The sequence below is a fragment of the Balaenoptera musculus genome, chromosome 20 (assembly GCF_009873245.2).
Source record: "Balaenoptera musculus isolate JJ_BM4_2016_0621 chromosome 20, mBalMus1.pri.v3, whole genome shotgun sequence".
Lineage (NCBI taxonomy): Eukaryota > Metazoa > Chordata > Mammalia > Artiodactyla > Balaenopteridae > Balaenoptera > Balaenoptera musculus.
In genome coordinates, this window is record NC_045804.1 from 10,649,209 (window position 1) to 10,669,693 (window position 20,485).

Genomic DNA, 20,485 nt, shown 5'->3' on the forward strand with positions numbered 1-20,485 from the left:
GCATGCAATTGATCCAAAGGACATGGACTGCCAAATCCTAGCGGGCCCATTAATGACTTAGTCCTAGGTTAGAACCATGTCCTCAAATCCCGATCCCATCTCCTCCACATTCATTTCCTTAAAATCATGAAACAAATTTTTAAAAGGTGCAGTTGCTTTTCTCCCTACGTGCGCCCTAAAACTTGGGGGTTGGGTGCCACTCTTCACAACTTAAAGAACGAAGAGCCGTTCGTTTCCACCAGATGCATTTTCCTCTCTCGCCTTTGAGGGAAAAAGCTGGGCTGCTCCGTTTTTGCCGCTCACGTCCTCCCCCAGTACTTTGTCTTCCATTCCTTCCCCGCCCCCGCCCCAGCCCGTTTTGCTCCCACGCAAAATAGTACGACTGCCCGAGACCAAAGGAGACCAAGTTCAAAATTGCGGAGGGCGTCTGGGCCCTCCGCGCCCCAAGCAGCGCCCCTCGGGGACAGGGGCAGGAAGCGGCCGCCTCGCCGCGTCCCAACTTCCCCCCCCTTCGGAGCAGAACAATGGCTTTTTGCCCGGAAAACGAAGTTCGGAGGAGGCCGGGCGCACCCCGGAGACCAAGCGGGACTCGACTGTTGATCGCCAGGTCCTAAGAGGCAAGGCGCCTCCTTCTTCCCCGCGAGGGACCCGCCCGCGCTCGGTTGACCCACGTGCGCTGCCCGCGGCCCCAACCCACCCAGACCAGGCGCGCCGGACCCCCGCCCGGGGCGCGAAGCTGATCCCGCCGTGAACAATGCGCGCCCCGCCCCCAGGCACCGCCCCCTCGCGCTCATTGGTCCATGCCGGAACAGGGCGGCGCGCACGGGCTGGTGGCGGGCTGGGGCGCGCGGGGCGCGGAGGCGTTGCGCGTGCGCGGGGCGGGCCTGAACGGGGCGGGGGCGGTGCTTTGTGTGCGGCCGGCAGGGCGCGCGGCGGCGGTTGCTGTGCGGGGTGCGGCGGTTGCCGCGGTCTGGGCGGGGCAGCATGGAGGAGCTGAGCAGCGTGGGCGAGCAGGTCTTCGCCGCCGAGTGCATCCTGAGCAAGCGGCTCCGCAAGGTGCGTGCGGCCCGGCCCGTGCCCACCCGCGCCCGCCCACCCCGGCTCACGCGCCTCTTCTCTCCCTGCAGGGCAAGCTGGAGTACCTGGTCAAGTGGCGTGGCTGGTCCTCCAAGTGAGTCCCCAACAATGCGGCGCCCGCCTTCCCGCCCGCGCCACCTCGGTGTGAAGGGGGGGCGGCGTGGGGTTCCTCGGCCGCGCCGTCGGGGGGCGTCCGCGCGCCGGGCGGGAAGTTTGAGGGGGCTCCGCGGGCTCCTCGGGCTTGGCGGGAGGGGGCACCCAGCCTGCGCGGGGTGCCCTTTGTTTACAAGCCCGCGGGTCGCAGGGCTGGGCGGCCTCCCCTTCCAGCCCGCCCAGCTCCGCTCCCGGCGCCCCGGCCGCCTCTCCCCGCGCCTGGCCCGCGCCCCTCCGGCGCCGCGCGGTCCTCCCGCGCCCATTTGTTGCATGCGCCCCCGCCCGCCTCAGCCCTCCCCGCGGGACGCGAGCCCCCCTCCTCTAGTCCGTATTTTCCCCGCTGTAACCTGAGCTTTCTATTCATGGATGTAGGGCTCCTTTTTTTTTTTTTCTTTTAATGGAAGGGAGGGGACTTGGCATCCCGGAAGGGGCTCTATTTACAGACAATCGCGCAGACCCAGTTCCCCTTTCTTCCCGGACCCCACTTTTCTTTCTTTGCTTAACTCTCCGGGTTCCTGGCCCGCGTAGGCCTGGGCGCCAGCAACATCTTTGGGCTGCGTTTCTGTGCCCCTAGGCCTCCTCCTCCCTGCATCCTGAAGGAGCCTTCCCTTCCCTCCCTGGCTCCGGACCAGGGTTTGGGGTCTTCCCTCTCTGCAACTTTCCATTTTATTGGGATTTGTTTTCATCCAGAGGGAGGCTGTAGAGTCCTCCTGAGGCCGGGTGTTAATTGGGGGTTGAGGTGGTGGTTTCCCTTTGAGTTTGAGGACACGGTGTTGGCTTCAAGAGTTCGGTGTCCAGGAGCTCGTCCTGGGCGTGGGTGAGACCTTTTGGGAGTCTCCCCAACACCCCGGTGCCCTGGCTGCCAACAGGGATCGGAGAGCAATGGGGCAACCCCACTTGGGCTTGTTTCTGAAGTGTCTGGTCAGTGCCCAGTGCTTTAAGATGCCCTGTTCTTTGCTTTTCTAGACACAACAGCTGGGAGCCAGAGGAGAATATCCTGGACCCGAGGCTGCTCTTGGCTTTCCAGAAGAAGTGAGAAAGTTAACAGACCTGTGGGAGGGGGAGATTGTTGGGGGGACCCTGGCCTGTCACACAGTCGTACAGGGCAGTGATGGCGCTCCAGGAGTCCCAGGCTTGGGCTGTGGTTTGAGGTCCCAGATGAGTCCTCTTCCCACCTTCCCTTGGCTGGCCAGCACTGTGCCCAGACCTTGGGAGTCACTGAGTAAGTGCTGCTTTTGGTCTTTGTGACAGCCAGACTTGCCAAAATGAACCTTCTTGGTTCCTTCGTGAAAAGTTCTGGCTTCTCTTCTTGGCCTTTTCTGTTGACTAGTTTGCAAACAGCACTGATAAAAACAAGGATGGCAGGTTTGCCCTAAAAATTGCAGACCTGGCCTCCCAGTCCTCCTCGTGGGTGCCATTGAGCAAGAGAAGGCTCAGAGAGGGAACTGGGACATACAGCAGAAAGTTATGCCTACTGTGGTGTGTCTGACCAAGAACAACACGTTTATTTTTCTCTGTGCTGCAAAACAGCTAGCACCAAGTGAGCACCACGGGGGCCCCTTTACCAGTCTCAGGGGCTGAATTTACTTCTGTAATTCTAGATGTCATATCTATTTTTAGGTAGGAGACTTGGGTTAAGAGAGACCTCTTTGAGATACTCAGGGGAAAGGGTGGTGAGGAGCATGTGATGGCATAAGGTTCCAGGGAGTGCTATTCCAGAGCAGGCTGGTGGGGGCAAGGTGTGGGGATTGCCCTATTGATAGAGGCTGATAAATTAGGTGCTCAAAAGCTTTCCCAGATGGGGTCGATCCGGCCAGCTGTTCTCTGGTAGCTCAAGCTGTGTCCACTTTTTTTTCACTATAGCAGGATATTTTGGGTCTTCTCAGAAGGGCCATGGCAATGGGGAAAAATAGAGATAGATTTTGGTGGGGAGAGTGAGAGAAAATACATCAAGCATATGCTTGCCTCAGTACCTTTGAAGAAGTTTATCAGCAAGCTCACCGTCTGCTATTTACTCCATAACTCAGCTCCTGTAAGTCGCAGAGGGTGGAAGCTGGTACTTTTCTCTGTAAGACAGTGTCCTGACCGTCGAGAGAGTGTGTCCTTAACGTCACTTTTACTTACAGCATAGCAGACAGGAACTGAGGTTAGCAAATCCCAGAGAGATAGATGCAGCAGTTAAAAAGAACCATGGCACCGGTGGTCTGGTTTACGTCACGGGGGAGAGAAAACTGGGAAAGTGGGTGCTCTGCCTTCCTGTCCAGCCCAGAGATCCCCCTGGGAACTAGGAACTGGTGGTGATTTGCTTGGTGTGGGGATGTGGCCTTTGACTGTAAGGGGAAGTCTCAGGTTCAGAGCTCACGGGTACAGGTTAATGTGTCAGCGGAGACCCATGAGTGCTCCTGTTCTTTTAGGAGACAGGTTGGGGCTGCTTTGAGTATGAGCTCTGTCTCGTTGTACTAATTGGCTTCTTTAAGAGATCACCTTACAGGCCTCAATGAGATGATGTTTGTCCATTTTGATTACCGGGAAACTGCTCGAGATAGAGCCTCTTCCCCGGGGGTAGCCTGGAATAGAGGCTTTTGGGGGTGGTGGGTGGAGGCGGCTTTCTTGGCTCCCTGACCCCAAGTCACGGAGCTGGTTAACGGTGTCCTGCCTTGAGTCCTGAGCCCCGGGCACCTCGGAATCAGGCGTCACCAGTACTTCCATCTAGAGCAGAGTCTAGGAACAGAAAGGGCTTAGAAAAAGGAAACCGGAAAAGAAATGTGAGCCAGGGGCACTGGCTCTGGGTAGACCGTGTGGGGAACAGGAGCCCTTGGTTACCCCAGTGCTCTGACGACCGTGAGATTTTGTGCGGGCATTAGAAGACTGAGAATGGGGGGCAATGGTCCTCACCTCCCTACCTCTGGACTCTCTTACTTGGAGTGAGGGGGTTGGACCACGTGACTACAAAGCCTCCTTCTAGTTGTGGTATTGTAGAATTTCCACAATACCGTCTCCCTGCAGAAAGTGGCCCGGATTCACACAGGGTTTTACGAGGATTCGGAGAAAACTGGGAACTGTTCCTTTCCCAGCTTTACTTGAATTTCGTGACTTGTCTTTACCCAAATGTAAATGGAATAGATGGAGGTAAAAATAATACTGACCCCTAAGGCAAAGAGGGGGGTCTGGACCTCTGCCTTGGATGTGTTAATTAACAGGATATGTTTTTGCAGGGAAACTGGTGATAAGCTACCTGGGGGTGTTTGAAACCACGGGGTTCCAGGGTGGCAGAAGGAAAGTCTGTGACTCTGATTGCTGATTGTCTTCAGGGAACACGAGAAGGAGGTGCAGAACCGGAAGAGAGGCAAGCGGCCCAGGGGCAGGCCGAGGAAGCACACAGTGATGTCCCCCTGCAGCCGGCACTCCAAGCTCAAGGTGGGTCGCTGCCTCCCTCCCAGCAGTGGCTCTCGGCCGGCTGAGTGGAAGGCAGTGGCGGGAGGGTTGTGGGCTTTGGGGAAGGAGGCCAGCTGGCACCTCCACATAAGTCTTTCCCTTGCTCAGAAGACCTTGGCTCTGCCTCTCTCTAGGCTGCCGCTGTGAGCCTCTGCCAGCAGGGGGCAACAGCAAACCTCAGCTCTCCACCTCCTGCCCTGTCTCTCTGGGGAGGGCCCTGCAATGGTTAAGCCCCCCAAGCTGGTTTCCTGGTCCTGTGACGTGCACTCTGCTACTTTCTCACCTCCAGTGGCTTACAGGGAACAAAAAACAGGAAGCATGTACACAGTAGGTGCTCATAGGTTTGCCAGGTAGGCGCAGCTAAGAGGGGCGCACACACCTGGGCTCCATGGCACAGCCGCTCCTTCCAGTAGCTCAGAGGCAGGATGGGGAAGGGGTCCCGGCCTCAGTCTTAGATGTGTCTTTGATTTCTCTCTCGAAGGCACTGCCCTCAGGGCCTGAACCCACGCACTGGCCAGGAGCTCAGTCACTTCTTACAAAACCGCCCTTCCAGGAGGCTGAGAATCCTGCCGTGAGTCTTATTGGCTAGGGTACGCTGGCCTGGTTTTGTCTTCAAAATGTTCCTTTTGAGCAGGATAGTGGGGCTGGAGGAGTCAACTTTACTGCAGGAGAATGTGGGGCGTGTACGTTGAGAAACATCAGCAAGGCGGGGGGCCAGCCAGGCAAGGAGGCCCCAGACTCCCTGGGTTTGATTCCATCATCCCCAGTTTGGGGCAGGCGAGCTTTGTGGCCGGGAGCAGGTGTTGGCTCTGTCTACCTAAAGCACACTTCTTACACAGGGACCTGAGAAACAGTAGGGTGTGCTTAATTAGTGTTTGGGATGACACCCAGAGGATGAGGAGGGCAGTGGTTTGTTTTCCTATGTGCTGGAAGGTTCTGAAGGGGTCAGCTTTGGAAATGGGGAGATGGAAGCAAGATGTCCAGTTGCTTTAGGTTACCGAGCTCTCACACACACTGCTTCACTCCACCCTTCCCTTCTGAGACATGTGAATCATGCTGCTCTGAATTTCCCTTTTCCAGGTGTCTGCCGAGGGCCAGGAGCTCCCCGTGCGTCCCTGGAAAGCTCGGCGTCCATTGTCAGCATGTGAGCGTTTCCCTCCATCGTTCTGGCTTCACTTTGTGAACCACCTATTTTTCTTCATTCTCTTTCGCTTTTAACTGCATTTCTTGGAACCTCGTAAGGACCTCTTCAATCCTTTCTGGAACCAAACAGTGAGATCGCTCCCTCCTGGCTGCCTCTCTGGTCTGGAAGCCACAGGAGGGGCTGGCTCCAAGGTGTCTGATGCCCCTGGAGACCAGGCTGTAGAAGTGACACCTTCCCCTTTGTCGTTGCAGGAACCCGACGCCCCCTCTAAATCCAAATCCAGCAGTTCCTCCTCTTCCTCCACGTCCTCCTCTTCTTCCTCAGATGAAGAGGATGACAGCGACTTAGACGCCAAGAGGGGCCCCCGGGGCCGTGAGACTCACCCAGTGCCTCAGAAGAAGGCCCAGATCCTGGTAGCCAAGCCCGAACTGAAGGATCCCATCCGGAAGAAGCGGGGTCGCAAGCCCCTGCCCCCAGAACAGAAGGCGGCTCGGAGGCCCGTCAGCCTGGCCAAGGTGCTGAAGACGGCCCGGAAGGACCTAGGGGCACCAGCCGGCAAGCTGCCCCCCCCGCTCAGTGCCCCCGTGGCCGGCCTGGCAGCCCTGAAGGCCCATGCCAAGGAGGCTTGCAGTGGCCCCAGCACCATGGCCACCCCGGAGAACTTGGCCAGCCTGATGAAGGGCATGGCCGGCAGCCCCAGCCGGGGTGGTATCAGCTGGCAGAGCTCCATCGTGCACTACATGAACCGGATGAGCCAGAGCCAGGCCCAGGCCGCGGGCAGACTGGCTCTCAGGGCCCCAACTGCCAGCAAGTGCAGCCTAGGGCTAGACCTGAAGGTGAGGACGCAGAAGGGGGAGCTGGGGATAAGCCCCCCGGGAAGCAAAGTCCCAAAGGCCCCCAGTGGTGCTCTGGAGCAGAAAGTGGGGGGCACAGGAGGGCCTCCACACGTCCACAGTGGCAACAAGGTCCCTGCCGGGTGCCTGGGCCCCCAGCCTGCACCCACCCAGGAGCTGAGCCTCCAGGTCTTGGACTTACAGAGTGTCAAGAACGGCACACCAGGGCTGGGCATGGTCGCCCGCCATGCCACAACCACCAAGGGTAACCCTGCCACCCACCCAGCCACTGGGAAGGGTGCCGGGGGTGGCCTCACTGCGGTGAGTGGGGCTGGCCTGCCCACCGACGGCAGCAAGAGTGAGAAGCTGGCCTCCAGGGCAGCAGCCCTGCCCACCCCTGCCGGCAAGAGGGACTTTGTCAAGGGCAGCCTGGCCCCAGGGCAGGAGGGCCACCCGACTCCGGGAGAGGCGCGGAAGACGGCTACACTGTCTGAGATGAGCACCGGCGAAGAGAACAGCAGCTCCGACTCGGACCCTGACTCGGCCTCCCTGCCCAGTGCCGGACAGAACCTGTCAGTGTCCGTCCAAACCAGCCAGGACTGGAAGCCCACCCGCAGCCTCATAGAGCACGTCTTCGTCACCGACGTCACCGCCAACCTCATCACAGTCACGGTGAAGGAATCTCCCACCAGCGTGGGCTTCTTCAACCTGAGACATTACTGACACCCCCTGGCTGCCCGGGTCTCACCTGCCCCTCTCTGGCCTCTGGCTTTGCTTTGATACATGGCCCGCATCCCAAACCCTCTCCAGGGGCCGGTGGCCTCCTTCAAGGGCAGGCTTGGATGGGAACTCCCCTGGACCCAGCCCTGCCTGCGACTTTGGCAGGGGAGGCTCCGTGATGCCTTGCCACCCGGCCTCGCCCTTGTTCCTACCTCTGGGCCTTCGCTTTGCTCTCCATTTGCCTCAGGAGGTCTAGGTGGCCGCCTGTGGCTCAGCGAAATATTTCTCAAGAGCATCCTGTGTTTCCTGAGCCCAACCATGTTCGCTGTTTGAACTGCCTCCGTGGCCTGTGATGACAACGGTGGTCACCTTGCCTCCCACTTCCCCAGGGCACAGGTGTTAGAGGGGGGGGCTTCTCCTGGCCCAGCTTGGCTGTTCCTGCCCAGCAGCTGGAATAGAAGGTGTACTTAGGGCTGGGGGGAGGTAAGGTCTGGGGAGCTGCTCCAGGGAAGACTCTGCTCAGTGTGTGGAAGGGTGGGGGGAGCAGGAAAGGGGCCTTTCTGGTCGGAACTCCCCCCTCAGCAATGCCTGAGCTGGCGAGGGTGAGGGGACTGCCCACCTCCCTGTCCCTGCCCCCACCCGGGACAGATGAGGGCTGTGGCCTTAATGTAAGAGGACAGGTGTGGCAGTTGGATCAGGAACCCTGAAGAGGTTGGTGTTGGTGCCATCTAACCCTGATTCACATTAACAACAGCAGCCCCCAAATATCGACTCAGAGGCCAGCATGGGCAGGGAGGGGGCTGGTCCCAGAGCTGTTCCGCCTGAACCTCCGAGTTTGGGGGACAGAAGGAGAAGGGTGTCCTGCTGCTGCCCTCCTTTCTGCCAGCCTCAAGGACTGCCTTAGTCCTAATCATGGCCCCACAAACTGCCCCAGATCCACTGGGAGGTGGGCAGTTGCTGGAAGTAGGTCTCCCCTCCCGACATCCACTGGCTTCCAGCTGCCGTGCAGGTGCTTCCCACGGTTCCCACCTACCTTCCCCTGACAATCCCTCCCCACTTCTGGGGGTTCCATGTTCTCTTACCCAGCTGAGAAGCTGTATCCCTGTACCATTTGGGAAATGGGACAAAATCTGAGTGACCCATCTGGCCTTTGGAAAGGCCGGAGCTGCCAGCCCGACTGCCTCCCCCCAGATGGCTGAGTCCGGCAGCTGTCTTGGCAATTCCAACCAGCAACAGAATTGCCATTACTGATTTGGGGCAGAGAGGTACATCAGTGAGTGGGGTCACTGGTCTTTGATGCCAAAAAGAAAAGTGGGAGTGCAGGGAACTTTATTTCTGCTTCAATTATCGGTTAACATCCGCCAGCAGGTGTGGGATCTTCTTTTGTCCCCATAGCCCTGAGTGCAGTGGACACGGTGGGCTCTGGTTTCTGAGGGTGGGCCTGCCAGAACTCCAGTCCCCTCAGTCCCTCACCCTCCACGCCAAATAGGAAGAGATGGCTTTTGTGTGGCCAAATCGATTTCAACAGTGTGCCTTTGGGGACAGATCCACATCCAGGACCTCATTGAGGGGCATCCAAATGCAGCTTCCGACTCTTGTATGTGATAGCCATGCTGGCTGCAGCAGGAATGGTGCCCACCCTGGCAAACCTGAGGACTGGGGGTCCTGGACAGCCAGGCTGAAACTGGAAAGTGGGCAGTAAAGGGGGAGAATGCCCCCTCCACTGCCCCAGCAGGGGATGGCGAGATGCCAGTGCACTGCACAATCTGGAAGGAAGGGGTGCCAGCACCCTGGGCCCCTGGCACCAACTTCCCCTCCTTGTCCCCAGATGTCCCTGGGTGAGACTAAAGGGGCTCTCCTGGGCTGCCTCCCCCTCAAAGGAGCTCATAACCTCCAAGTTTTGCTGCCTCAGAGGCTGCAGAGCCAGGCCAGTAGCAGCTCTCCCCTGCAAGCCCTCAGGGTGACCTTGCTCTGGGCTGATCTGACAGCCCCAGCAGCCAGGTCTCCAAACCCTGATTAGGTGCCTTTCTGTTTACCAGCTACTTCAATCCCAAAGTTTGAATCTGCAAACACCTTACTCCCAGCCACTTTGCCTTCTTGCTGTGTTGTGTGTCTTTCTTGGTGTTTGCAACTCCAAGAGGTTCATGTTTGTGTGTGTACACACATGTGCAGGCGTGACAGCCTTCGCTGAAGAGTTGGACAGATGTTCAGAGTTGGTCGTCATGTTTACCAATAAAGTAGTACTTTTTTTGCTGCTCTGTGTGTGTGTGTGTGGCTAGGCATTGGTCACACATCTGACTCGTTTATCCTGCAGGGTTTCTTATGCGAACTGCATCACAGTGTATATTGAGTGGGTGTTTTAATCCTGTTTTTCTGTTTGCTTTTGTAACGGATAGGAAGAAGTGGCCAGTCTTCTTCTTTAGAGGATTCGGCATATTTTTATATATATTTTTTGGTACCAAGAAGAGTGTTCCTTGTTTTTGGTTACACTCAAGATTCTGACCTGACTTAAGAGAGCTCTGGGCCTAGAGGTTTTATTAGGGGAAAAGTAGGGGGGAGGACCAGAGCTTTGGACCATTGCCAATCACTGGCTTGATTTGTGTTTTTTAATTTAAAAAAAAAAAGCCAAATTATTCATGTATGCCACTTCTAATTACTTTAAAGTATGGCTGTTTGTTTGCTTTTTTAAAAGAGAACAAAAGTGAATATGTTATTGCCCTGGGAAACTTAAGATCTTTGTTGAAACAGCACAGCAGCCCAGCCCCCATATTCAATCAGGACCAACCAGTTAAAGGAAATGCTTCCCCCAGGAAACCCACAATGGTTTGGGGGAAAGGGGTGGGAGGAGGGGAGAGGTAGTGCCTAGAGGACCAGATTTTTGCTCAAGTGCATCTAAAGATTCTGTGGATTTTCTAGTATTTTTGGAGAACTAACACTAGGAATCGTTTGCAGATCTTTTTAGACTGATGTTAATTTATTTTGCAGGGGAGAGTCATTAGCAAAGGTGTCAGAGGATTTTTGTCTTAACTTTTTGTTAACTCTTAGTATATCAATAAATTCTTTTCTTAACTTTTCAGCCTGGTGTATGTCATGAGTGATACGTGGAAACAACAGTCTCTTCACTTTCCCTTTCTTGAGGCAAAATAGTTATCTGGACTTGAACTGAATCATGGGGTGAAAAAATTAAAGGCTTTGGGAAAGGCTCAGCCACTTTCCTGGGGTGGAAAAAAAAAAAAAAAAAGTTCTTCTAAGCAAAGAAGCGGGGTTGATTATGAGTCCCTACACCAGCATTTCCCAGGGAGGACAGTTTGGCACCAAAGGGGACATTTGGCAATGCCTGGAGACAATTTTGGTTGTCACAACTCCGGGGCAGGGGTGAGTGTTGTTGCTACTGGCGTCTAGTGGGTAGAGGCCAGGGATGCTGCAATACATTATAAACTCACTCTGAGACATCTCCCAGAAACTAACACTTTAGGTTAAAACAAAATTTCCACACACACACCCCCAGTATCCAATGATACTGTGTTGGAAAGCTGCTCAACCCCTTGAATCCACCACATGTGGTAACACTTTTATTAAAGGACACAGCAATAAAATTCCAGGGGAGTTGCCATGAAGCACAAGAAACTGAATCAGTGGTGCTACTGCGACTCCTAACCCATGGCTCATAATAGATGATTTGCTTATTATATAACCTTCCCTGGTCCTTTAAGGTTTGCATTACCCTCAGCATGAATTTATTCATAAATTTCAGCCTCCGGGGAGAATGAAGCTCCCTTTGAAGTAAAGAGAGAAGTTGGGCCTGGACGTTGGCCACCACTGGTTGAAAGGCTAGTTGGGGCGAAGTCCTGAATGTTTTAGTTCGGGAGGAGATTCCCGATACAAACAGCAATGCACCCCCCCAGCTCTGCCCGGCTCCAGAAAAGCCCTGCGAATTTGAAATCAGATTCTTGCAGGGAAGGCTGCTGGCATGTTTTCTTTTGTTGTGCCTTCGGTGGCTGGAGGGGCTTTCTTTTGGAGGAGGTGGGCAGGGAGGACCCTAGCTGTCCTGTCCTCCGCCTTTGAGAGCAGCAGAAAGGGGTTGGGGATGGCCAGGAAAGAGCGGGCTAGAGGGAGCAAGAGCCCGCGCCCTTCCCGGTGGCGGGCCCGAGTCCGCTTGTACAGAGCGCCGGCCAGACGTGCACGAGGGGGGGCCCTGACCCACACCGGCCTTTGTTAGTTTCTGCGCTGCTGATCTGATCGCCTAATCCACCGCCTTCCCAGAAGAATGGGCTGGGCTGCCAAGGGGCCCGACCTGGCCCGCGGCATCCCGGGGGCTCAGCCCCGCGCCTGCCGGTCCAGCCCGAGGGCGCCTGGTGGATCCGGCGGGCTGGACACCTCCTTCTTCCCTACCTTTGTGGCTGGAGGGCCTGGCCGAAGGGAGGGCGCAGAGGGGGAGCCCGCGGTGGCCCACTCCAGAGTACTTTTGGGTAGGGGAGATGAGGCGTTCCCTTCTCCTTTTGGGACCCAGAAAGGCACCGCCGCCGGGGAGGGGGTGGGCGCCAGGGAGCGGGGCTGAGGCCATCGCCTCTAGAGGGCGCGCGCGACCCGCGAAGATCGGGCCGAGGGCTCTCTGGACGCGCGGGGAACATTCCCCACCCCGGGCTCCGAGCTGCTAAGGGGAACCGAATTGCACGACTCGCAACCCGACCGCTCTGAGATGCCCCCCAGAAGCCTCCGTTTCCAAAGTCTCACGAAGAAAGCCCCGGCCCCAGGCCACAGCCTCTTTCTCCGTGTCCAGGCTCCCAAGGCTGGAGGTAGAGCCGAGCAAGCCCTGAGACGCTCCAGCTCGAACTCCAGCTGGACCGAAGGCCAGTCCCTCTGGTCCCAGGGGACTTTGGGGGTGAGAAGAGGAAATCAGAATACGAGCCCCCAACGTGCGGGGGCAGGCCTGTTCGCCATTGGGTCTCCCGCACACAGCACGGGGCCTCGACTAGCATCTGTACTGTTAAGCATCAAAGGGACCAAAAAAAAAAAAAAAATCCAACCCGACGCTCTCCGAAGAGCCATAAAGATTCCAGTTCAACCAGTGTGTGTGCTGGACCAGGCTCCGCGCTGGCGGCAGCCCCACGAGGCGGCCCTGCCCTCCGGAGGCAAAGGAATGCCCCAGCCGGAGGCAGCACCACAGGCCCAGGCCTCCACACCTGGTCTTTTTCCCAGAGAATCTGCCCAGGCAACGGAAACTCGCGGAAAAAGCACCAGATCAAAGCCGAGGCTGGTGGTGGCCAGACAACTGGGGAAACTGGGCCACTCCATCTCCCTATCTCCCAAAGCAGGAGCCCACTCTGCTGCCCAATGCGGGAGGGAGTCCTGGTGGAGCAGCGGGGCCACGGCTTTGGGGCTGGCCGCCCGCCGCGACCCTCACCAAGCCACTCCACTCCCCGCCCACGGGCTCTGCCCGCCGGCCCAGTCCCTCACGTCCGAAGGGTGACCCACTGCCCCAAGCCCAGGCTCGTGGCCGCGCCCTCCCTCCCGGGTCCTCACACAGGCCACAGACTAGAGAAAGGAGGCGGGGAGAGTTCCGCCAAACGTGGGGTCACCGATTCGATGGACAAGAGCAGGAGATGCGCCAGCCTACGCGTGCCCACACGCCTCCCTTCGGGCTCTGCCAAGTACGCCTAGATCCGCGCTTCTCCGCGGGGCGACGTCTGCTAGGGCTATGGGGGTGGAAGTGAGCTCAATGTGGTGGCCTCTTTGGGGTCCCAAGGGCGGCTCTTCTGTGCCGACTTCACGACCCCGCCCCATTGCTGCAGAGTCTTCCGCCAGGAAAATCTGAGAAACCCCCACCCCACCCTGTGCTCTGCTCTACCCCAGACCGTTCCTCGCCCAGCGATGGGGGTGTTGCCCCCCCCAGAAGACCGGGGACTGATAGGCAGTGGGGGTTGGCGGGGGCGGGGGCGCGGGGCTGCGCCGCGGCAGCTCCGGGTTCACTAATCACATCAGCGCGCTCTGCGCCAGCTCGGAGCAGCCAGTTGCCTAGCAATACCCGCGAACTCAATTCCTCAATCAATAGGCGCGAGGCGCTGCATTTCGGGGAGCGCTGGCGAGGCTAGGTGGGTCTGGGGGGCGGGTCCCCAGACAGCACTGGTGAGCTGGCGGGGAAGCCGGGGGAGCGCGGCACAGAGGCGCCGGGCGTCAGGGACCAGGACCTCAGGCCTGGGGGTGGGGTGCGCTGCGGGAGTCCTGCCAGAAGAAAAGGGAACCCAGAGGTCGGGCCCATCCTCCGGAGATCCCCGAGTTCTGCCCAGGCCGCAGAGAAGTGCAGTCCGTAGGTGAGGAAAGCCAGGACCATCCCCCTTAGAAGGCTAAGAAGGGTCACATCCCGCTCCCTCCCAAGCCTACCCCTCTCCACCGCCGGGTTTGGCATCCCCTCAGTTGGGGAAGGGCCTACTGGAAACGGAATCGTCCAGGGCCGACAGGGCGAGAGAGGGGGGTGGGATGGGTAATGAGCGAGGAGGGAAGGATCCTCTCCCCCGCGAGGCGCCTGTTCCCTCTTCTCGAGGGCCAGAAAAAAGGAATAAAGTCCGAGACACGTCTCTATTTACAAAGTATATATTTAAACACGTAAAAAGCGGTATTGGATACAGACATTCACAACCGCGGAAGATAGGTGCCAACCTTCACTCGAGCTGAGGCGGAGATCGAGTCGAGATTTGTACAAATCTTAGAATTAAATAAACCCAACACGCACACATCCCGCGCGGTTGCAGACTCCCAGCCACGCGGCCCCGGCCCTGCCCACCCACCCCCAGGTCAGCGTCGCAAAAGAGAGTAAAAGAGACGCGCGAATGGCCACGGACAGACGGCAGGACAGAGGGACAGACGGCAGGACAGAGGGACGGTGGGGCAGAACGACGCTAGCCGGGAAAGGTCGGAGGGAAGGGGCAAAGTCAGCCCCGAGGGAGGGAGATGAGGGCGAAGGGAGGAAGGGAGGGAGGGAAGGCGGCAGCCAGGTAAAGACACGTGTCCCGGAGTGACCTTCCACTCGGTAACAGACATGTCCCGTCAATGAAGTTTCATCTGAAAATAGCGTCGATATTTAAATAGATACACTTGGTCAACGGCGCTTCTTTATACAAAGTCTAAAATACCAGTTTTACAAATGCGAGCAGATAAAAATCCCCATTCCAGGGGCTTCTCTTTACAGGCGCAATTTGATAATTAAAAAAAAAATCATGTAGTACACCGTCTTCCTCTTTTTTACCCCCTCACTTCAAAGGCAAAAGTCTGGAGGAGAGAGAGGCTGCGAAGAGGGAGGTGGGAATACGGGGAGTGCGGAAGAGAAACCAGGCTGGGGTTTCCGCCCTGTCCCCCCAGCATCGAGAACTTTCCCCCCTCAATCCCGGGTCCCCGCCGCGCTCGCCCGGAATCTGTGCTTCCTCTCAAGGCTCAGGGCCCCCTCGCCCCTCCCTCCACTAGCAATGGGAAGTTAGATCCCCGCTGGCCCTTTAAGGGTGGGGGAGGGCGGGGAGGCCGCAGGATCATTCCTCGAAGGGACCGGGATGTGAGGTGGACAGATTTGTGCTTTTGAGTCAAAAGAGGGGCGCGCGTTCTGCGACCCTGGAGCACAGCGTGGTCAGGAGTCGGCCGGGGCGGGGGCGTCCCGGGACCCGCCGCCACGCAAGGCCTCCCCAGCCGTCTCTTCTCCAACTCCCGCTCCTCCCTCCCCCTCTGGCGGAGTTTGAATGTCGAGTTCAAATAGAGAACACTCCGCGAATCGAAAAGGCCTATAAATTATAGCTTTTGCTTTTAAGGGGGAAAAAAAAAAAAGGAAAAGTTCTGATGCGCACTCTTGGATGGAAACCTCCCCTCGCCCCTCCCCTCTCCCAGCCGAAACCGCCGGGATGCGAGTCCTGCCGGCTCCGAGCCCCGAGCCCCAAGCCCAGACCCTCCACCGCACTCCCAGCCAAGCTGCGGCCCCCGCTCCCAGCCGCCCCTCCCTCTGTGGGTCCCGCAGGGTGGGCCTGTCTGGCCATACATTCTCCTGAGAGCTGGCGGCCCGCCCTCCCCGAGGGAGGGAGGCTAGGCCAACTCTTCCTGGGAGGTGGGGGCCACCGTCTCTTCTAGCGAAACTAGAGGACGCGAAAAGGAAAAGTCCACCCCCGACCACTTTTCTTGTAAAACAACAACCGCCTCGAACTCTGGGCACTGACATGCAATCCTCCCAATTTATCCTGGCATTTCGGGAATGTAAACAGATTCGCTGGATTTCTTTTCTTTCTGTGGAGTAAGGAAAGGAATCGAGGGAACTGGGAGATTTTGTCCACATGACATACACACGATCCGATCTGCGTGTACAACACACACATCTCCCGTAAAGTGCTTTTCCTGGTGTGGTCCTGGGAGAAATCTGCTGCTCCCCAACCACCCGCAACTTTTTACCTTTAACCTCACACACAAGAAGTTACTCCGGTTAATACCTTCTCCCCGCAACAGATTTCTTAATCTTAAAAAAAAAAAAAAAATAGGAAAAAGAATAACAGACTGACCCCACCCCCTTCCTTTCTGATTGGGGAGCCAACCTTTTGTTGGCCTGGCCCACCAATGGGAAGAGAGAAAAAATCCGGGTCCTGCCTTGGTTCCAGGGGTCTGAACTGGGGCTGTAGGAAAAGGGAGGAGGGGTGAGGTGAGCTGGCTGAGTCTCTCCAGACACCATCAGAGGCCCAGTGCCCAGGTCTTCATCCTCCCTAGTGCCCTGGGTGGCTGTCAGGCCTCTCCTGCCCCAACTCAGCCTGTCTGCCCCAACTGAACCACACTGAGTCTCTCTTTCTCTCCTCGTTTAAATAAAACAACTTCAAGAGTTGAAATATATATATTTAGATATTTTTTCTTAAATAACATATTTACATCTAATAGAAAATATAACTCTAGAGATAATCTTTCCAACCAAAACTGAGGGGGAGGGATGAAAAGAAGGGGGTTATGTGAAGGTAGGGATGGGACAGGACCGGCCAGAAGGCCACCTCCCACCCAGAAATAAAAAGCATTATGCCAAGTTTGCACTCTCACTCTCTCTCCTGCTCTCTTGTCCTGGGATCACCCACCCAGCAATTCATCTTTTCTCTTTAAAAAAGCCTTGGTCCGTGTTACTTTCCTTAATTGTGACGGTCAAAAAGTTTGAGGTCACGTCGGTGACCACCACCTTCTCCAAGTTGGTCAGAGAGGGGCTCCAGGATTCTTCCTCTGGGTCCCCCAGGATTCTGGCCACTGGGATCCTGGCGATGAGGGAGGGCCTTCCCCCTTGGGCCCCCATGTCCCGATACAAGCCCCCCACAGAGCTGGGGGTGCCTGAGCCATGCCGGACCCGGGGGCCACCAGGGTCCAGGGTGCCCTGGCCTTTGGCCTCCAGGAAGGCGGCCCTGTGCTTTATGACCCTGGCTGGAAAGGTGTCCACAGCCAGCTTGCCCGTGGCCTCAGCCGGGCTGGGGCTGGCCACACCGCACTGGGCCAGGTCCGAGTCCTGCCTTCGAGCCAGCTGGATCACACTGTGGCCAGCTGGGAACTTTCCTGCCCCGGAAGCAGTGTCGTCCAGCTTCCTGCCCTTGAGGTAATCTCCAAGGCCATCACTGGGTTCTCCCAAGGGCCTTTGTGAGGGGTCCAGGAGCTCTTTCCGGGGCTTGGGACCTCGCTTCTTGGAGCTGTCACCTGGCGAGCTGGGTTTGTCGTCTGCGCGGCTAGCACCCCGTTCACGCTCTCGTTCCCTCTCCCTCTCTCGATCCCGTTCCCGATCACGGTCCCGAGGGGGCTCCACTCGGCAGGTGCTGCTGCTCCCCGGTGGGGAAAGACCCATGTTCCGAAGGCCCTCACGGGCCCGAGAAGTAGAGGCCAGTTCTTGGGGTGAGCGGCCGGGATAGGGGATCCGAATGCCTCGGGCAGAGTCACTTCGGAACTCGTAAGTTTTGGCCTTTGCCTTGGCCTGGGCCTGCAAGAAAAGAATGCAGTGTCAAGAGCAGAGCAGGGCCCTGTCTACCGCCCCCACCTCCCCACCCCTCTTCCAGCCCCACCCTCCCTGCTACACTCTCTGATGCCTTAGAATTTCTATATGGGTTGGGGTGAAGCTTAGGGGCAGCAGTCTGGAGGAGGGAGTAGACGATCTATCTGGAAGCAGCCATTCACACCAAGCACACTTCTTGTATTTGATTATATGTCTATTTGGGATGGCTGAGGGATCCGATAAAGAAATTCTAGTGTGGAATCCTAGAATTCCCCTCCCCTCAAGACACCCTTAGCAGTGCCAGTGACTTGGTGACAGCCTGTCTGGGGACTCCCTCCTAGATTACAAATAGGACACCCCACTGGTTCACAAGCCCTCAGGGCCCGCTTCCCACAAACTGACGTAACATTGCTGCCCACCATTGGACACTGCTATTCTACCTTGAGCAGGAAGGTTTTGGGTTTGGGTCCTCGCTTTTTGGGGCCATAGAGCTCCATCTCTCGTTCCCTGCAGAAAGGAAGGAGGGAGAAAGGGGTGTGTGAGTAAAGAAAACAAGTGGGCCTCCAGTTCAAGCTGGATAAGAGCCACCCTTCGTGTTCTAAGTGAGAAGCTGAAGCTTGGAGGGGCCTCTACCTTTCCTCAAAGGCTGCGAGCAGGCGAGCATCCAGGATGTTTTCTTCAGGTTCCCATGTGCTGTACCTAAAAGGAATCAGGAAGAAGTGGGCATCAGTCCCGGGAGCAGGGAAAGAGCCGCGGGTAGGTGTGTGTATGTCTGTAACTTTTCTTGTTGCATTGTATTGTATTTCAACGTAAAGGAAAAAAGAGGAAGAAAGCAAGCTCCCAAATAACAGTCTGGGGTTGAGAATTGCACAGAACCTACTTACTTCTGCGACCAGCCCTTCCATTTCACGAGGTATTCCATGCGTCCCTGAGGATGCAAAAAGGAAAATGTATGTGTGCACGGTGAAAACTGCATGACGGGGACACGAGAAATACATGCAAAAAAATGCATGCACCGAATGAATGCGCGAAATCCCACCGCGAAAGGCACGCGCCCGCTGCATCACCCCCTGCACGAAACGCTGCACAAAGTGCATGCACCGGCATTCATTCCCCCCACCCCGCCCCCCACCCCCCACCCATGCAATCTGTGCATCGCTGCAAGTCTAAGGAAAGCGCTTGGGCTCAGAGCCGCCGCCACGGCCGCGGCCGCTGCTGGGACCTGGGGGAAGGGAAGCTGGGCTGCAGCAGGGGGAGGGAACCCGGGCCGGGAGGGGAGGGCTCGGCCCAAGGCCTGGGGGCACCTACTTTCCTTATGCGCCGCTTCAGGAGGGCTTCGGCCGCGAACACCCGCTCCCCCACCGCTGAAAGCTCCATGTTGACTCGCCGCTTCCCCCCTTGGCCGCTTCCAGGAGCAGAAAAGCAGCAGCCAGCGCACGACAGACCATAATACTCTCCCGCTGACGTCAGTTCTCCTCCCCCTCCCGCGCGCTCGCTCCCTCCCCACCCCCTCCCGCGCGCGGCTCCCTCCTCCCCTCTCTCCCCGCGCTTCCTCCCGCCCCACGTGTTGCTAACGACGTTGCTAAAGCCGAGCGGCCAGGGCCAGCTCTCCCGCGCTCTGATTGGGCGAGCTGCGGGCCACGCCCCTCTCGCTTTCTCCCCCGCGTTGCTACGTGACCCGCGTTCCAATCGCCAGGGGGCGGAGTCCGAAGCGACTCCGGAGACAGAGCGCTGGCGGGGGGGTGGGGGGTGGGAGAGGCCGCCGCCGGAAGTGACGTCGCGCGGAGGGCGGGCTCGGCCGCTGTCAGTCTGCTGGGCTGGCAGGGGGGCTGTCCACCCTCTGTCCCCGCCGGGGCCCCCTTCCCGCCGCCAAGATGTCCCTCCGGTGCTCAGCGTCCCCCACAGCTCTCGCTGGGACCCCTGCGGCGGTGTCAGCCAGGCCCCGCCCCCTCAGCGACCCCCAGCCCGCCCCACCCCCACCGCCCGGACTCGCGCCCTTCCCTCCCCCCGCCGCCGCCCGCGCCGCACAATGCACAATGCACAGGTGTTGGGGCGCCGCAGGCCGCGCCCGAACCCCGAGAGCCGGCGACGCGCCCCTTGCCAGCTCTTCCACCCGGTCCCCTCCCCCCGAGTTGCACACCCGACCCTCGGTCTCCATGGCAACGGCCTCCCCCGCCGCCGCCAGCCCCATCCCGCTAACAAATCAATGTGCCTGTGTCTCCTTCTCCTGTCGCGCAACCCTGCCCTCGGCCACCCTCCGGGCCCTGCGAGCCGAGCTGGGCTCGAGCGCTCGCCCCCAGCTTGGAAGCCGAATGCAGACCCAGTGGCGGCTCGCTGTTGCCGTCCGACCCTTCCCACACCCCGGGATCCCGTGGGGGGCGTCGCGCGCCTTTTTCCTGCCCCCCCCCCACCCGTCCCAGACGCTCGCAGCCACCTGCCTCTGCTGCTAGCCCGCGCTGCTCGTCCCCGCCAGGCCCTGGCCCCAAGTGTCGCCAGCCACAGCCCAGCCGCTCCGTGCCCCGGGCCTGGGTGTGTTGGGGGAGGGCATGGACGACCACCAAGCAGAGTCTGGAGCTTGGTTGGGGTTGGGGCGCGCGGCTGGGGGAGCGTCCTGCTTCCCCCGGATCCGGGCGACCCGCTGGGCCTGCGCCGCGCACTTCCTGTCCACAGCTCTTCCCAACGTGCGTGGCAGACACTCCGCGAGAAAACCCGGGGAGCGTCGCGGGGTCCAGTGCGGGTTGAGGAAGAGGGGCGAAAATGGCGGGGTCCAGGAAAGGGGGCGAGGGCCGGGCCCTAGATGCCTCGAGTTTGCACACACGCAAACACAAGCTCCTGTTCAGCTCGAGGTGACCCGTGGCTGGGGCGGCGGCGGCGGGGACAGCAGCCCAAGTCCGGGCCCAGCAATCCCCAACCCTTTTCTCTTACCAACCAAGCTGCAAGTAACAGCACCTACTCCTCGGAATCCACGATTTAGTTAAAACATCGCTGATAAACTTGATTGGAAGCAGTTTCCCTTGGCGAGGGATGTGGTGGAAGAGAGAAAAAAGAAAGAACGAGAGAGAGAGAAGGAAAGGCGAGCCAAGGAGTCTGACTCGAAAGGGCAGAAAGCCCAGAGCGGAAAACCGGCCTCCTGTCCAAAGTTAGGTGCGC

The 20,485-nt window shown here is 58.2% G+C and overlaps 2 protein-coding genes across 3 annotated transcripts; one reads left to right on the plus strand and one right to left on the minus strand.

The window, feature by feature from the left end:
* Nucleotides 1-924: 924 nt before the first annotated feature.
* On the plus strand, nucleotides 925-9,905 carry CBX2 (chromobox 2). Of its 2 annotated transcripts, XM_036835383.1 has the most exons (5): nucleotides 925-1,056; nucleotides 1,128-1,171; nucleotides 2,197-2,262; nucleotides 4,542-4,647; nucleotides 6,061-9,905. In XM_036835383.1, exons 1-5 carry the CDS (start codon nucleotides 985-987, stop codon nucleotides 7,363-7,365), a joined length of 1,593 nt encoding a protein of 530 aa, XP_036691278.1. In that variant the 5' UTR covers nucleotides 925-984; the 3' UTR covers nucleotides 7,366-9,905. The 2 variants fall into 2 exon arrangements, with proteins under 2 accessions (XP_036691278.1, XP_036691279.1); XM_036835384.1 differs by lacking the exon at nucleotides 1,128-1,171 and having other exon boundaries at nucleotides 973-1,056.
* Nucleotides 9,906-16,198: 6,293 nt separating this feature from the next.
* CBX8 (chromobox 8) lies at nucleotides 16,199-18,773 on the minus strand. Its single transcript, XM_036837635.1, has 5 exons — nucleotides 18,644-18,773; nucleotides 18,220-18,263; nucleotides 17,969-18,034; nucleotides 17,776-17,842; nucleotides 16,199-17,323 (listed from the first exon to the last, which is right to left on the minus strand). Exons 1-5 carry the CDS (start codon nucleotides 18,710-18,712, stop codon nucleotides 16,454-16,456), a joined length of 1,116 nt encoding a protein of 371 aa, XP_036693530.1. The 5' UTR covers nucleotides 18,713-18,773; the 3' UTR covers nucleotides 16,199-16,453.
* Nucleotides 18,774-20,485: the final 1,712 nt, after the last annotated feature.